This window comes from Vicugna pacos, chromosome 9 (genome assembly GCF_048564905.1).
Source record: "Vicugna pacos chromosome 9, VicPac4, whole genome shotgun sequence".
Taxonomy (NCBI): Eukaryota; Metazoa; Chordata; class Mammalia; order Artiodactyla; family Camelidae; genus Vicugna; species Vicugna pacos.
The window spans coordinates 12,107,962-12,125,783 of record NC_132995.1 but is presented as its reverse complement, the minus strand read 5'-3'; the positions used below and the strand labels follow the sequence as shown (position 1 = coordinate 12,125,783).

At 55.1% G+C, this 17,822-nt stretch overlaps 1 protein-coding gene across 4 annotated transcripts; it reads right to left on the bottom strand.

The window, feature by feature from the left end:
- Positions 1-1,451: 1,451 nt before the first annotated feature.
- Positions 1,452-17,147, bottom strand: LRFN1 (leucine rich repeat and fibronectin type III domain containing 1). 4 transcript variants are annotated; one of them, XM_072967090.1, is made up of 5 exons: positions 17,051-17,147; positions 10,954-10,986; positions 8,617-8,671; positions 6,767-8,209; positions 1,452-3,193 (listed from the first exon to the last, which is right to left on the bottom strand). In XM_072967090.1, exons 4-5 carry the CDS (start codon positions 8,170-8,172, stop codon positions 2,293-2,295), a joined length of 2,307 nt encoding a protein of 768 aa, XP_072823191.1. In that variant the 5' UTR covers positions 8,173-8,209; positions 8,617-8,671; positions 10,954-10,986; positions 17,051-17,147; the 3' UTR covers positions 1,452-2,292. The 4 variants fall into 4 exon arrangements, with proteins under 4 accessions (XP_072823191.1, XP_072823189.1, XP_072823187.1 ...); XM_072967088.1 differs by lacking the exon at positions 17,051-17,147 and adding an exon at positions 15,094-15,151; XM_072967086.1 differs by lacking the exon at positions 17,051-17,147 and adding an exon at positions 13,482-13,590.
- Between the last annotated feature and the right edge of the window lie 675 nt (positions 17,148-17,822).

Below are 17,822 nucleotides of genomic sequence, written 5' to 3'. Positions count from 1 at the left end.
TTACACCTGCACAGGGCCAGGTACATAGTACACACTCAGTAAAGCTTTATCAGGTGAACCAGACAATAGAGTCTAAGGGTTAGATGGGCAGGATTCGGAGGCAATAAACTTTCTAATCATGTCTCTGCCGTTTATTGGCTGCATGATCTTGAGTAAGCTCCTTACCCTCTGAACTTCTTTCCTCATCTAGAAAAGAGGGTGCATACACTGCACACATCTGTTGCAGAGTATAAATGCAGTCACGCTTACTATCTGAGTAACTGCATTTTGTGAGCGTTATGTGTCGCGTGCTGGGTTGCGTGCTCTCTATTCGTGCATCAGGGAGGGTTTGTGAGCACAGTGCCTGGTGTGTGGGAAGCCTTCAGTTACTGGGAAGCCAGGAGTCGTGATGACTGAGATAGACAAGTGTAGCTGGGCCATGGGGTGATTCTGGCCGGTGATTCTCTGATGCCTCTGTCCTATCTGCCTCCCACCCTGTCAGCCCAGATCCATCCCCCTCCCTCCTGCTCTGCTTCTATTTCTGTCTTTCTCTCCTCCTCCCCAGGCCTCAGGGGGCCCCTGGCTGGCGTGAAGCCTGCTTCCTTCTTCCCCAGGATCAGCAAAGAGTTTTCACTGCAGGGCACACTCCCCAACACAACTTCCCTTCCCCAGCCACAGCCTGCAGCTCACCTGAGAAACTGCCCACCACACACCAACCTCTGTGCCCCTAGCAGACCCCTTCTCCACCTAAGATCCCTCAGACTCCAGACAGGTGACCAAGGAACCCTTTCCCTTGTCCCCTCCCTGACCAGGCTGGCTTTGGATACCCAGGTTCAGCTAAGGGCCTTGGTGCCATTCCCCAGCTTCCAGACACAGACACCAGAGGCAACATTGTGTAGCAGTGAGGAACAGATACTGAGGTCAAACTGCCAGCTCTCCTGTATCTTTACCGGGGGAGCCTTGGGCAAGTGACCACTTCTCCCTGGTCCAGATTCCTATTTCTAAAATGGGTCCAAATGTATCCACCTCAAACAGTTGTCTGACTTGAGAGAGATAAGGCATGTTTAGCACAATGCCTGTGTGTAGAATGAACATTCCCTAGTTGCTCAGCACTAGAGACTCAGAAGGCTGCCTGCCTTTTTTTAAATCTCAATTTTGCCACCTTTTGGTTATGTGACATGGGACAAGTTCCCCACTTTTCTGGGCCTCAATTTCCTCATCCATAAAATAGGATAATAGTACTGATGCCCTAGGGTGGTTATAAGAATTAAACGATTTAAGGGCTTGGCACACAGTAAGCACTGACTAAATGTTAGCTTTTTTTTTTTATTCCCCACCTCTAAGTCTCTCAGAGGCTGGAAATTGTGCAAATCTCCCTGGTCCCAGGTAGCCATCCTGCCTTCAGTGTCACTTAAGAGTCTTTACACTGTAATCTAGGTCACCCCCCCAAGACACACGGACACACACAGAGGTCAGCAGAGCGGCCTCAGACACAGAAAAAGTTTAATTCTCCTGCGGCGGAGGGTCCCCGGCTCCTGTAGGGAGGGGGATTTGGTTTTGGATTTTGTTCATGTGGGGATTTATCTGAGGGAAAGAGGAAGGAATAGGGGAGAGTCTGGTCCTTCCAGTGGGACCTGCCCCGGAGAATGTGTACTGGGAAGAGATAATCTGGAGAGACAAGAAAACTGGACGAAATACAGGAGGGCAGAAGAAGAGACAACATGGGACAGAGAAGAGAGACAAACAGAAGGACGTAAGACAGAAGACAGAGGGCGGGACTGAGACAAACGACGGGAACAGAGAAAGGGGGAACCCCAAGCCAGACCCGACGGGACCAGGGAGTAGAATGGGATGGGGGTGGGGGCTTTGGAGGCCGCCGCGGGACAGAATAAGATCTAGTCCAGCCAGATACAAGAAATGGGCCCCTCGCCCCTGCCCCGGGTCCCGGGCGGGGAGAAGGGGCTCGTGTCTCAGTGCTGCAGTGTGGGGGGCCCTGCCCCTCCCCGCGCTTCGCTGTGTAAGGCACCGGCTCCAGCGAGGTCCGCGAGCGCGCGGGGGGAGGGGCAGGAGAGGGGCTTAGAGTCCGTGGGGGAGGGGAGCCCGGCTGCCCGCCCTCAGACCCCCCCCTGGGCGAGGGGGCGTGGCCTCGAGCCGCAGCCCCCAAGAGCCCACCCCCCCTCTAGGGAGGAGAAGCGCGTCTCCCCTCCGGTCCGCTGTCTTGGCTCGGCGCTTTCTCCCCCGAGTCCTGCCCCGGCGTCCGGGCGGCTGGGCGCTTGTCCGCGGCACACAGGCCTCCCGGCGCCCGCCTGCCGCTCACACGGTACTCTCCAGCATCCACTCGGTGCTGGTAAAGGCCAGCCGTGCCCTGGCGGAGCCCAGCCCCAGGTCTCCGTCCTCCCCGGCCGCGCCCCCTCCAGCCCCGTCCAGGTGCGGCGTGGACCGGTGGCGCTTTGTCCGCCGGGCGCGGCGCGGGTAACTGTGGCTCTGGAAGAGCGCCCCGTAGTCCCCATCGAACGAATAGCGCTGCTGTGGCCTCGGCCGAGCCGGGGCTCCCCCAGGAACCAGAGCTAAAGTTGGGGGGGCCGCAGCCGGCGGTCCCAGGGCCCCGGAACGGCTCCTCCGAGGGCCTGAGGCGGCCAGGGACTCCTCCGCGGAGGTTTCCTCGGATGGCAGCAGGCACAGCGAGGTGGCTGAACCGCCCAAGGAGCGTCCAAGGAGCGCCTCCGGCTCCTCGGAAGCCATCTCGGCTGCCGTGGCCTTCGCCTCGACAGCCACGGCCCCAGTAGCTGGAGACGCCACCTCACGCAGCGCCTCGTAGCGGTCTTGCGGGGGCGGGGCCTGCGGCGCGCCTGCACCGTTGGTCTGCGAGCACACATGGCTGACCCGCGGAGGCGACCTGCTGGTGCCCTTGACTCGGCGGCTATCCCCATCGCCATAGACCTTGTAGCGGATCATGAGCAGAACGATGAAAACGAGGACAGAGGCGACGATGACGCCCCCAATGGCGATGATCATGGTGCCGCCCAAGAAATGGGCCCTCAGTGGGCGGCAGGGCGCCGGATCCCCAGCGGTGGTAAACTGCACGCAGCCCACCACTCGAGTGGCCGGCAGCGCCGTGGCCCCATCGTCGTAAACGGCCAGCACGCACAGGTCATAGGCGCGACCAGCTGCTAGATCATTCACCAGGAAGGTCTGGCTGGTGGATGGGATCATCCTGTGGGAGGGGGGCAGGATCAGTGAGGGGTTAGCTCCACTCTGAACCACGCTGCTTCACTTGCATGTCCCACCTGTGGGCACCAAACCATGCACCCCTTCCAGTGTTTCACCCTCTACTGGGACAACAGCAGCCATTCAAGCTACAAATTCCTACCCTCACAGGACCATTGCTAAGGCCATGCCCCCTTACCTGCCTGCCCCACTCCCACTCAAGTGGACACTGAGGCCAACTCACACCCCCCGTCTTACCCTACTGGACCAATGGATGCTCTTCTAGTTCCTCTCTTCTACATATTCCTGCCCTTTCAGGGAAACCATGATACAGACCACTCCCCCTCATCTGCATAGTCCACCTTTAGGTGTACACATCTTCCAGCTCCATCTATCTTCTGGGACAATTTCCAAGCCTCACAGCTACGTATTCCCGGCCGCTAAGTGTCCAAGGCTAAAGGCCACTTCCCTTCTGATTAACAGGTGCCTTCCAAGCCACACCCCACAATAGCCCACTGGAGATGGTTCCCCTACCGTGTCTAAGACCATGTCCCATCTTTGCATGTCCTGCTCCCTATCCAGGTATCAGAGGCAACCACTCTATGTGCACACCCTGCCCTATACTGCCTGAAGTCAATAAGTCACGTCCCCAGGTAAGAGTCAGCCATAATTGGGGCAACTGTAGCCGAGAAAGCATGCTTCTGTCTTGCTGTGGGTCCCTGCCCTCTAATGAGCAGCAGTGTAAAGAAGTGGTTAATTAAACTGCTAAAATCTGAGAGCCACAATACCAGGGTTTGAGTTTCTCCTCTGTCACTTGCTAGCTCTGTGACCTCAAGCAAGTTTCTTAACCTCTCTGTATCTCATCTCCCCCAAGTGGGGGTATTAAGAATTCCTATACCATAGAGATGGTGTGAAGTATGAATGAATTAACATCCCCAAAGCCTGGTACTTAATAATTTCATTATTAGCTTGCATCCCACCTGATGCTGGCCAGCAACCCTTGCTGTGTGGCTCACAGTCTACCACCAGTTGCGCTCCTCCCCATCTATAAGACCGCTCCCATGAGGCCTTGCCCCTCTTCTGTTAGGCACATCCCTTCCATGTCCAGCCTCGGCTAAGCTGGGACTGCCACAGCCACATGGACTTGCATGCACTCAACCTCACAAGCTCTCCTCTCCTACAAAGCTCTCCTCTCCTACAAATCTCTTTAGTGGGTCACCAGAGACAGGAACCACCTCCTCATCTGTGTGGGGAACAGGCAGCAGAAGCGCCACCTCCTCTGAAAGGCCACACCCCCATCTCCACAGGCCTCTTACCTCTCAGAAGCATCACCTTCCTTCCAGCCAGGCCACCTTCTGATCCTGAAGCCCACCTCAGTTCCCCCACCTCCAGAAGGCTCCCCTACCACCCAGAGCCACCCTCCCACCAAAAGACTGAGAGGGCCCCACACTGTCATAAAGGCCCACCCACCTCTCCACAGCTCCCCCTGCCCCCTGCCTGCCATTTCACAGGTCACTGCCCCTGCCCCATCCAACCTTGGGCCTCTGGTTGTAAGTCTTCCTCTTCCTCTCATCTCCCCTCTCAAAGAGCCTTGCATTCCTCTTGCTCCTTCCTCACAAATAACCAGTTGCTAGGGACTCCCCCCCTTTCAAGGACAGAGGCTGGCTCCTTAAGAAAGCTTGAGCCCCCGTGTCTCTAATTGGCTGCAAAACCCAAGCAAGCAGCAGAGCAGGCTTCTGGTTGGATGTCACCTCCGCCCATGGCAGCGGTGAGGAAGTTAACCCCCACAGTGCCGCAGCACAGAAATCTGCAGTGAGGGACGGAGGACTGGAACTGTGGCCCTACAGGGAAGGAAAGAGTCCCAGGGTCTGTTGCCCAGCTGGGGACAGAAGGCCATCAACATCTGCATACGTGCATGGTCCAGGGGGCCCGTGAACCTCCCTCAACCCCACCATGTAGTGACCATGGGCTAGAGAGAGAAGGAAAAAGAGAAACAGAGAAGTGGAGAATCACAGAAACCAAGAGCTATTTACAGGAATGTATTATCCATCTCCCCGAACCCCTGTCTGGCAAACAAGAGGTGCTTGATAAATGAGTGTTCAACATAAAAAGGGCAGATTAGGGATTAGAAGGGTAAGGGCTGGAATCTGGCTCTGCCTCTTTCTGTGTGACCTTGAGGTAGTGACTTCCCCCAGTGAACCTCAGTTTCCCTGTCTTTAAAATGAAAGCGGGAGGATCATCGCTGCTTCACAGCACAGTTGGGAAGATTGAATGCAGTAGCATCCTTGATAGTACCTTATAAAAGGTTTTGTTCATTTGTTTGCCCTAATGTCTGTAGGACCGGGCAGTGTCTGATCTATCTCGGTAGGCCCAGGGCCCAGCATGACAGCTGGCATGCAGTGGACACTTCTTCAGTGTTTGGTGACCAGATTGGAAAAGAGAAGAAAATGAAGATGACAGAGACAAGAGAAAAGAGGCACTCACTCATTCAACCCACAGTAGGAAAGTGCCTACAGTGTGGCAGGACCATGGCAAAGAGAACACTGGGCAAGGCGAAGATGAAGGCCAAGAGGCAGGCTTCTTGGTGGAGGTCTGATCATCCCCAAGAGCTAGGGCTCCCCACTGTGGGGAAATGGCTCCACCCCCTCAGACACTCTCAGGTAGAGTCAAACAGGATTAAGCATTCAGCAGGCACTGTACCATGTGAACAAGGGAAGCAGAGCCAGGAAGAAGGAGAGACTTCCACAGAGCCCACAAACACCTATCAACGGCCCACTGTGCCAAAAACTCAAAAACTACCAAGACAGAGCAACACTGCAAGGCCAAGGCAGTACTTCATCGTGTTCTACCTGCCTCCGCAGTCTGGGCTCTGAGCTCCCTGAGGGCAGGGTCTGGTCTCTGCGTCTCTCTGTGCCTCCAGCACCCAGCTCAGGGCTTAGCACAGAGCAGGGGCTTAGTGCCTCATGAGAGCAGTTGGGAGAGAAGGTACAGACAGAAAGACAGAGACAGAGCTGAAAGCAAGAGAATAACAGAGGTGATGGGAGAAAGTAACTCTTTAATGTCTGTCTACATCATCCAATGACTTCTAACCCAATGGATGGTGGAAATAACTTAGATTTATGTACTTTTCTCATACTTTTCTATTTCTATAATGTACCCAACGTGATGGTACAGTAAGTAGCACTAGTATATAATTTCGAAATATAAATGTAACTATAAATATATATGTGTGTGAGTATATTTCATGCTCCAGAATGTTCAGCTGACAAGGCACACAAGCAAACCCCTTTGGCGAGCAAGGATGCAGACAGTGAGCCCCATGAGAGCAGGGATCGTGCTGTGCGCATTCACTGCTGTAAGTCCAGTGCCCAGCCCTGGTCTGGCTTGTGTGGGTGCTCAGCGAAGATTTGCAAACTGCATGAAAAACAAAGACAGACAGAAGTAGGAGATAGGGCAAATGAGAGCTGGAGACAACTCTGTGTGCCCACCTAGAACCTCAGCTGAGCAAGACCTAGGAAGTGGGCAGATGGGAGGGAGGGCCCCTGGGGCTGAGGGGAGGTCCTGAGGCTGCAACACCCACCTGTAGACAAGGGAGTCATCTGCAGAGCTGTTGTACTGGACCTGGTACATGCGGATGCCTGGCACAGGCCTCTGGGCTGGCCAGCGGATGAGCACAGAGTTGGAGGTGAGCTCCGCCGCCACTAGCCGGCGCTCAGCCGCCGATTCGTTGGCACCAGGTCGGCCGGGTGTGGCGATGTCTGAGGAACCAGGCTCAGTGAGAGGTGGCGGGGCGGCAGGTGGGGGCGCCATCAGAGGCAGCGGCACCACGCACACCTCTACCGGTGCCGTGGCTTCCCCGGCGGCATTGGAGGCGATGCAAGTGAAGGTGCCACTGTCCCGCAAAGTGGTGATGGTTACATCCAGCGTCCCATCCCCCCGGACCCGGGTCCGGCTCGAGTTCCCCAGCAACCGCCCATCAGGTGCCACCCAGTGCACCACTGGCTCGGGGTCACCTACAGCGCGGCACCGCAGGCTGACCGCCTGGCCCTCCACCACCAGGGCCCGGCCACCTGCCTGCCGTGTGATTAACGGAGGTTCACACAGAAATTCCTCCTCGGGGATGGACCAGAAGTAGCGGTCGGTGAGGTGCTCAGGAGTGGCGCATGTCTCCAGGTCGTCCTCTCTTGTCAACCGCCGCAGCCAGAGCAGCTCGCAGTTGCAATGCAAGGGGTTGCCGCCGAAGCTGACCGTGAGGGGCGTGGGCGGCTTTGGCCCGGGACCTTGGGACCTCAGGAAGAGCCCGTCGGGGGGCAGTTTATGCAGACGGTTGGAGGTCATGTCCAGGCGAACCAGTTTGTGAAGCTGCACAAAGGTGCCTTCGGCTATGTGGTCGATGAGGTTGTGGTCCAGCGTGAGCGTGTTCAGGTTCACCATCTGGCCTACCGCCTCCCACGGTAGGGCCTCCAGATTGTTGTAAGACAGATCCAGATCCTCCACGGTGGACAGGAAGGCGTCGAAGGCGGCCGACTCCACCCGGCGGATCTGGTTGTTGCCGAGGATCAGGTGGCGGAGGTTGCCCAAGCCGCGGAGCTGGTCGCCTCGGACCTCCGCCAGGCGGTTGCTGTCTAGGTGCAGGGCGCGGAGGGCGCGGAGGTCCGCAAAGGCGCCGGCCGCCACTTGGCCGATGGTGTTTCGGGAGAGGGTGAGGTGCACCAGGCTGGTCATGTTGGCGAAGTCTCGGCGGCGGACGGCGGCGATGAAGTTGTCAGTGAGCCGCAGCTCCACCACGCGCCGGTCGATAGCAGGAGGCACAAAGAGCAGGCCAGTCTTGGCGCACAGCATGGTCAGCGTGGGCGCCACGTTCTGGCAGATGCAGCGGCCCGGGCAGGGCTGGCCTCGAGATGCCCCCGCCCAGAGGAGCAGCAGAAAGGGCAGGGCAGCAGGCGGCAGCGAGAAAAGCGCCGAGGAGAAGGGGCCTGGAGCCATGGTGCAGGCGGAAGGCAGGAGGAGTGGGAGGTGAGATCTGCAAGGGAAGATTAGTTATCCAGGCAGAAGGCTTTCCCACCAGCCTGGTCACCCTGGGATGTCCTGCTAGGAGTCTGACCCAGATCCCACCCTTCCTGACAACCAGGTCCTGTGGAACAGTGACAAGCTTGATCATCAGCTAACATGCACTGGTTAATAGATGACAGCATTTCCATGCTGGTTGGTAAATTACCACTGCCCCACCTCTGAGGGTCCTGCCCCCACCCTGCCCCTCTGGGAGCTCCCAGACCTCTCATAGTCTCCCAACCAGAGGGATGACATCTGGCCCAGCCTGGGCCTTTTAGGACCCACTAAATATTCTGAAAAGTCACTGCTGACAAGGGTTTAAAGTCATGGATTTCAAAGCCATACCACCTGGGTTCAAATTCCAGCTCTGACACTTACTAGCTGTGTGACCTCGGGCAAGTGTCTGAACCTCTCTGAATCTCGGTTTCTTCATCTGCAAAATGGAGATAAAAACAGGCCTTACTTCTGTGGGGATGAAATGGATGAATGGGCATGGTGTACTCAGAACAGTGCCTGGCACATAAAATGTGTTCAATACATGTTAGTATGTAATTATTATCATCATCATCGAGTGTCCGACATATGACAGGCATAGAAATGTGCACTATTATTAAGAACAAGGGCTTTGAAATCAAACAGACTCAGGTTCAAGTCCTGCCTCCCCCAACTTGCTAGCTCTGTGACCTCAAACCAATGATTTCCCCTAACTAGGCCATAATTTCCTGATTTTTAAAATGGTATGATAATTGTACCATCTTCATTGGGTTGTTGCAAGGGTTCAGTGAACTCATTCATGGGGGTCACTGAGCATAGGGCCTAGCACACAGTAAGCATTCAATAAATGTTAAGGGTAACACCCCTCCACCTTTGGCAGTGGCAGAGGGGGTCTGAGGGTGGGAGGGGCTGAGGAAAACACATCAGTCTCCCTGCTCAGTCTTGGGAAGTCCTTCTCTGAGCCTGGTTTCATCCTGGGCTCTGCTGAGCTCTCAAGCAGGGGGCAGAATTTTGTGTTCAGATTAATGGGCACACACAAGGCCCCATATATGCCTACACACACACATACACACACACACACACACACACACACACTCAAGCTATGCCTCTGCTCTAGGCAAAACCTTCCGGCAGGGATTCCCCCTGCAGCAGCTGCAGCCCACGACGTGTCAGCTCACATCACAACACGGGGTGGGTGGGGGGTGAAGAGGAAAGGATGGGAAGGGGGCGTCCCTGAAACTGTTTTCACCCCACCCCACGCCCCAGTCCCTGCTGGCCCACCTCCCAGGAATCTGCAGTTTAGCGCTGTGGCCTGATGTGGCCCTGATCCTTCAGCCCATGGGAAGGGGGACTGTGGACACAGAAGGAGGGACCAAGAGAGTCAGAGAGAAGTGGGTGGGTATAGCTAAGTGGTAAAGTGCATGCTTAGCATGCACGAGGTTCTGGGTTCAATCCCCAGCACCACCAAAGAAAAACTTTTTTTAAAGAGAGAGTTGGAGAGAGGTGAAGAGACAGGGAGGGAGAGATAGACGGGCAGAAACACATACAGATTCAGAGAGAGACAGACAAAAAGAAAGAATCTGAAAGAAAGAGGAAGAGATAGGGAGCAAAAAAGAGAGACAGAAAAACTGAGTGGAGGAGACACACAGAAAAGAGAGATGGAGACAGTTGGAGAGGGGGAGAGATAGGAAGAGAGAATATGTGTGCTAGAGACAGACAAAGACAGAGGAAGAAAGAGAGAGAGAGATTGAATGGAGACAGTGATGGGTCTTGAAGAGAGAAAAAGAGGCAGGGTCAGGGCATCCCACCATCTCTGAGGCCCCTAGCTCACTTGTCTTGCACTCCCTCTGGGGCACTGGTCTATCTGGGACAGAAAACCCTGGCCTGGGAAGTGACGCTCCTGAGTTAGGAGGCCCAGCTCTGCACCTGCTTGGCTGTAGGGTCTCCAGACTGTGATCTATGAAACAGGAAGTCCAGAGCCCCGCCTCCCACAGCTGGGGTGAGACTCAAGTTGAAATAGTAACAATAACAGTGAAAATATATTGTGGGACAGAATCTGGACCCCACTGCTCAGGTTCACACCCCACTTCCCTGCTGCATGACTTCAGTCAGGTAACTTCCTCTCTTTGTGCCTCAGTGTGTTCATCTGTGAAATGGGGATGATAACACCTACCTCATGGGGGGTACTGTGAGCATTAAATGAGATAATACAGGGACATGTTTAGAGTAATGCTGACAGAGTAAACACTGCATAAATGTTAGCTGCTATTAGCATTAAATTATCATTTTTTCTGGCTCTCTCTCAGCCATTAGCAGGTCCAACTATCAGGAAATTTTCCCACACACATACACACCCAAAATGGTAAACCACATCCATGCCACTCTCCAGATACAGAGTCACTTCATGTCAGGAAACTATCTTACATCTTTACTGATAGAAGGAAACTTCCCTTTCCCAACCACCTTACCAGCCCGAAAGGGGGTTCCTTGAGGGCTGAGACCCCAACCTACCACCCATGCCCAGGCTTCATGAACCCTTCCTCAGACATGATGCTCCTGACCTTGTCACCAACCCCCCAGCCTGGGGGGCACCTGGCCCCTCAGGACACTGCCATACCCTCCACTGAAATCCATGTAAGACAGGGCTCCAGGCCTCCGGCAGGCTCAGAACAAGCCCAGTCACTCCACATCCCTCTCCCCAGCCTGAGGGGCCCCACTCACCTCTCTTCAGGGAGTCAGGGCCTGGGCCAGAACCTGCAAAGGAACAAAACCACACTGTTAGCATCCTTCTGGCTCCTCTCTAGAGACCTGCCTCAGAGACCATCTCAGCCAAGTAAGTCCCTGGTGTGATCACTCTCTCAACCCTGCTGCTTCAGGTTCTGCATAGTCTCAGGTGGACCCAGGAAGTCACCTCTGGAAACGGAGGTGTCTGGGCCTCAAGATGGTTCACCCTCCAAAACCCAAGAGTCCAGAACTTTAGTCCTTTGTCCTCTGGGGGTTTAAGAAGCCAAGAACCTCACCCTCCTCCTCCCTCAGACTCAGGATTCCACTTCTCAGTTCCTTCCTCTCTCAAGAACCAGGAATCCAGCCCCCCAGCCTTCTCCTTCAAACCCAGGATTCTTGGCTCCCAGCCTCCTCCTTCCAGAATCCACATCCCAGACCGCCAACTTCAAAGACCTGAACAGTACCAAGAGCTGGAGGAGGACCAGAGGTTCCCATCTTCACCATCACACCACTGTCAAACCCACATGTGTGGACATGCCAAAACCCACATGGGCCCACAGCCTACGACTCCATATCTGGATTTCCATGGACACAGCGGTATGATCTGTATGCCCTGCCCCTCCATGAGCTCTTGACCCAGGATGTGGACACACTTGTGTCTATAGAACCCCAGTATACCACAGGTCACACCACATAGGCCCCCATCTCACTGGGCCTAGAAGTGGGGTCAGCCTTGCACCAGGGACACAGGCATATGTGTGCAAATCACCCTGCCCACATATATTTGAACTTACACAACACCACTCCCCAAAGACCAACACTGATGCAGAAATGAACTCACAACACAGACACATACTCTCAAGGTTGACACACCTGCACACAACCACACATACAACACTGCCTTTTCCCTTGCACACTCACACACATACACACAACAGCGAAACCCATGTGCCCCCTTGCAGACAACCAGGTGCATGCACCTATAACACATCTACTCTTGCACATTCACCAATACACACAGGCACACACACATAACAGATACTCACTCGCACAAAGATATACAGGTGCATGCTCTTAAATGCCCAACACACTCACACAACTTCACATATCCCCATGATGCATGGTCACAAAGCTGATACATTCCTACACCAACAGATGTACAAATGTACACACTAGCGGATACACACTCACACACATACACAGAACCACAATGTGCACAGACATTTACAAGGCTGATACACACTCAGATACACAGGTACAAAAAGACCTACCTTTGCACAGACACTCAGAGATGTTCACTCATAGCAGACACATGCTCACACAACAGCCCTGTAAGGGATTTACACATTTACAAATACACACAAAATATTGAACCACAGTGGCACAGTCAACAGACAGGGACAGAATCACACTCACATACAGTCATGGATACACATCCCTCCCAGCCCTGAGGCACCCCCGCCCCACCTACTTCCCAGGCCAAAGAAATCCTAACATCCCTCCCTTCCTCCCAACTCAGCCCCTTCCCCAGCCAGGTCAGAGTTCAGCAGGTCGAATCTCAGAAGCTTGGGGGCTTGAGTCCTAGAGCACCGGTCCTCTCACCAGCAACCCAAAGGTCCCCCAGCCTGGCCATCTGGATGCAGGCAACTCCGGCCCCATCTGCAGAGATCTGGCCAGTGGGGGATTGGGGTGGGGTGGGTGGGGAAGGGCCCGAAGGGCCATGTCTGCGTCCCTTCCCTCGGGCCCATCTGTCCATCCCTCGGCCTCTCATCCCTCCATCTGTCCACCTACCGGCTGCCCATCCCCCCCCACCCAGCCACCAGGAAGGGGAAGACATGGCCGTCTCCCCCAAGGACCGCCAAGGACCCCCCCAGCTGACATGGACCGAGGGAGCAGCAAACTCCTTTCCCCCAAACCCACACAGAGGCCTGGCCACACAAGGTACTGAGCCCCAGCCCCCGGCTGGTAACCTGACATGGACGCACAGACACACACCCTCGGAGACACACAACCCGCGCGCGTGCGCGCGCGCACACACACACACACACACATACACACACACACACACACACACAAATGGACACTCGAGCGGGCACGCCCGGCTACACAGACCCTCGGATGGACATCCAACCCGGACACAAACACCCAACGCAGCCAGTCGCGCGCACACACTCGCTGGGGGGGGGACCCACACCTGGGCACACAACCCACGCACACACACCTGCACGCAACCCCTCCGATGGGCGCGCGACAGCCCCCTAGACACACAGCCGGAGGGGCAGCCGCTCGGGGGGACACACACGCATGGCCGGACACAGCACCTCGGCTCGACACCCGGCACACACCCGGATGGCCACACAAGCAGAGCGCCGCACACGCCGGCGCCGGGCACACACAGGGCCGCGCGAGCGCACGCCGGGCCCGCCGCAGCGCCGCGGACACACACACACGCTCGCACGCTCACACCCGCGCTCACACCGGCGCCCCCGCCCGCCGCCTCCCCGGCCGCTGCGGGCCGCGCTCACCCAGCCCGGGGGGGGCCCCGGGCCCGGCCCCGCCGCCGCCGCCGCCGCCGCCTCGCTCCGCGCCATGGTGGGGGGAGGGCCGGGGGAGGGGGCGCGGTGCCGCGGGGCCGCCTCCCTCCCGCCTCCCGCCCTCCCTCCCGAGTCGCCGCCGAGCTCCGCCCTCCGCGCCGCCTGCCGCCCGAGCCCCGCCGCCGCCACCGCCGCAAGGGGGGAGGGGGCGCCCACCGGAGTGGCCGGGCGGGACGGCCACGCGCCCCCGACCCCTGCCCTGGGGCCAACCGCAGACCCCTCTCCACTGCGGAGCCGCAGGCCCGCCCCCAACCCCTCCCCAGTCCCACCTCCAGCCCAGCCGGCTTCCCCGGAGACCGCCAGACCACGCCCCGACTGGCATGGGGACCCTCGAACCCCCAGTGGATCATGTCCCGACCCCCAGGGGGACTCCAGACCATGCCTTACCTCCTCGGAGGACCCAGACCATGTTTCACAGCCACCCAGGACCACAAACCATGTCCTGCTCTCCTTGGTGACCTCAAACTCTGCCCCACACCCATCAGGGATCCTAGACAGTACCCCCAAATCTAGGGGGACCCCAGATCATAACCCAGCATCCAAGGGGACGCAGAGCATTCCCATCAGAGACCCTAAATCATACCCAACATTCAGGTGGACCCAGACCACACACCATCCTGCACGGACCTCAGATCATACCCCAACATCCAGAGAAGACCTGGACCATATGTCAACATCCAAGGAGATCCCAGATCATGCCTTACTCCCTTTGGGGACCCAAATAGATAATGTTCTACAGCCACTCAGGACCACAAACCATATCCCACTCCTTCCTGGGGACCCTCTATGTCCTTCTACCCTCTAGGACCACAAACCATTCCCTGAGTCCCAATAGGGACTCCAAATCATGTCCAACTTCTCTGAGGCCCAAATATGTCCCTTATCATCATGGAAGACCCTAAACTTTCCTGATTACCCCCATTAGAACCCAGACCATCCTCCCCTCCAAGGCACCCCTTGGTTTCCTGAACACCCACTTTGCCTTAGGTTCTTAATCATCCTCCCCACCAGTGTTGCCCCATGAGGACCCTGTCTTCTCCCTGTTCCTGTTCTCTCTCTTGGACCCTGCAGGATCTTATCCCTCCTTGTTACTTCTGTGGAGGCCAGGATTTCTTGTTCCTTCCTTATTCAGACCCCTTTGCCCAACTCCTACTGAATATCGGTCCCCCAACTCCTCCCCAATCTGACTGAGTATCTCAGGCCTCCCTCCACCTCTTTTTGAAATATCCACTGTCCCCTAAACCCAGCAAGTCCTCCCCTCAGAATTTGTCTTTTTGCAATCCCACAGGTCCCTGGCAGCCCAAACCCCTCCCATTTTGGATCCCACTGTGTTGAGGTCTTCTCCCATACCCCTTCCCTAAATTCTTCCTAGCCATGTCATCACACGAAGCCTGCCCCCCCCCCCCCGATCAAGGGCACCTCTGCAGAACTTCCCTCTGGTGAACCACTCACAACCATTAGATACCCCCTGGGACACTCACAGTCCCACCCCCACAGTCTCCATATTTCGCCATCACCACCACCATCCAGGCACCATCCTCACCTCTCACCCTGGATCCTGGTGCTCCCTGCTGGGAGGCGGAGGTCCAGGACTGGGAGGACCAATGTGGGAGAATAATAACAATAGCAGCAGAAGTGGGTCAGTGCCAGCACTACTAGGTACTAGGAATGGATCTAAGGGCTTCACAGATAGGACTTCATTCACTCTTCACAGCTACCAGATAGGGAGGTCTCTTTACTATCCCCATTTTACAGATGAAGACACTTGAGCCACAGAAAGGTTTAGTCACCTGCCTAAGGTCACTCAGATAGTAAATAGCAGAACAGGGTGGAGGTGAAGGGGACAGAGGGTGAGAGCAGGTCTGGGATGGATTGGAGTGGAAAAGAGCAGGGTGAAGAGATAATAATAAGAGAGACAGAGGTACACAGAGGCAGAAAAACAAAAAGCCCGAGCCCAGGCAGAGTCAGCCTCGCTCCCAGAGTGCATCCAGCCCTGTGAGCTCTGGCCCCTGCCCACCTCTTGACCTCATCCCCAACTGTGCTGGTCTTCCAGCCTCAATAATGACTTTTTTAACCTTTTTTTCGGGGGGTAGTTAGGTTTATTTATTTATTTTTAGAGGAGGTACTGGGGATTGAACCCATGACCTTGTGCCTGCTAAGCATGCACTATACCATTTGAGATATACCCTCCCCCCAATAAATAATGACTTTTCTATTCCTCCAATGTTCCAGCCCCTGGGCCTTTGCACACTATCCCCCTTCCTTGGCTGGTTCCTTCTTTTCATTCTAGTCTTGAATGTAATCTCTTTAGAGAGGCCTTCCTTTCTCATGACCAATTTATACCCGACCCCCAGCAATTGTCCTGATGTTGGCAAATTACTTTGAAATACTTTAAAAATCAAATGGATTCATGAATGGGTAGATGGATGGCTAAATACCTGCCCTCACCCTCTTTCCCCTTCCCTTCCACTCTGCTCTGCCAAAACGTCAGTGGTAGAATCTAGATGGTGGGCATAGGGGTGTTCACTGTAAAATTATTTCAGTTCTGCTGCGTATTTGAAATTTTTCATAATAAACATTGATGGGAAAAAACCGGAGGACTCTTCCAGAGACCACTAAAAATAGCCCAAACAGGTCCAACGTTTTCTTTCCATTCCACCACTCATTTTATCTCCCTCATAGCCCTCATCACTCCTGGTAATGCTCCTGTTTGCTTGTTTGCTTACCTATTTATTGTTTCCTTATTTATTTATTTATTTATTGCTTATTGTCTAGTCCTTGAGATGTAAGCCACCGGAGGGAAGTGGCACGGGCACCAGTTTTCTCCAGTTTCCCAAAGAATAATTGGCACCCAGCAGGTGCTCAGTAAACATGTGTTCTTGAACATCTTTTAGGAGAGGACTTGGGAGCTTGGTCCACTGAAGACTCACTGCAGGGCGCACACTAAGGAATAAACATGCTCTCCCAGTCTGGGGTCACTAGAGGAGAGGGGTATACCCCAGCAGCAGGGGAGTACCCATGAGGTCGGGGAATGTGAGTTGGCCTGAAAAACAGGGCATCAGGTGGAAGTAGATAGTGTGATTGTTTCTTTAGGGCCCTGTTCCTGACCCAAACCGGCTAGTAAGACATCCGTGACCAATCTCATTCTTTCACTGTTTAGGCCCTGCCCCTAGGCATAGGCTCCGCCTTGTCTCTAAGGCCTCGCCTCATTGCAAAATATCTGCCCTATCTGACCTAAATAAATGACACTGACCCCTTAAGCCTGGGTCCCACCCTCCCTCGCAGCCTGAGCCCCACCCCTTTACCTTAGACACCACTCTAAAGTTTCCCCATCTCTGCCCCAAGCTCCATCCATCATCCCTAGCCCCACCCCTCCACCCTAGGCTCCACCCCCAAAGCATCCAGCCTAGGTTCTGGTCTTTCAAACCTAGCTTGGGTCCCCCATTCTTAGCTCCTCCCTAAAGTCCAGGCTTCACCTCTCTAACAGAAGTATTGCTCACATTCAAGTTTAGCAGGGAGGAGTGCCCCAGGGAAAGCCTAGGAAATCTGGATCTGAGGAAACCTAGAGTGGAGGTTGGTGGAAAGGGAGGAGGTGGTCCTCAGTTTGTACCGCCCTTCAAAGGTGTGGTCCCAAACCAAAAGCCACGCCCTATGGTGCCCACTCTTCATTGTACAGCGTAATCTGTTCTGATCTCTCTGATTGGTCCCTCCACAAGCCCTCTAGTCAAACCTACTCTGCATTGGACTGCCCCTCAGAGTTACCCTCTCTGATTGGTCCCTGCTTTCCAAACTCCCTGCTCCTGATTGGGCAAGTCCTTGCACATACCTCTTTCTCATTCGATTGTTTTCAATCTTGAACCTAGATACAGACAGAAGTTCAACTGTGGTGTGGGGGGTGGGGTGGGATGGGGAGGAAAAGGAGAAAAGGACGCAGAGGAGAAGAGATCCCCTAAACCCCCTGCGTGAGAGAGGGAGTGGCCATTGACCACAGGATAGCCTTGGGTTAAAGTTCTTGTGTGGCTTTGGGCAACTATGACTTAATACCTGTAAAGTGCTTATAAAAGTACCTGGCACCTAGGAAGCCCTCAATCAGAGAGCTACTATTATCCATTTGATCATGTAAGTTCATGACCTTGGACAAATCCTTTTGCCTCTCTGACCTCAGCAGACCAGGAGTTGCTTGACCTCTTTATTGAATGACCCCTCCTATCCCCTCTCAGGGAACAAGGCTGTGATCAGAGGTGGGTGTAGGGACATCCCTAGCAGAGAAAC

Bases quoted from the DNA above. Each gene is read 5' to 3' on its own strand.
- LRFN1 (XM_072967090.1), bottom strand. From the start codon at position 8,172: ATGGCTCCAGGCCCCTTCTCCTCGGCGCTTTTCTCGCTGCCGCCTGCT. The intron at 3,194-6,766 runs GTGGGTGTTGCA...CCCCTCCCACAG, and splicing joins GATGACTCCCTTGTCTACAG to GATGATCCCATCCACCAGCC.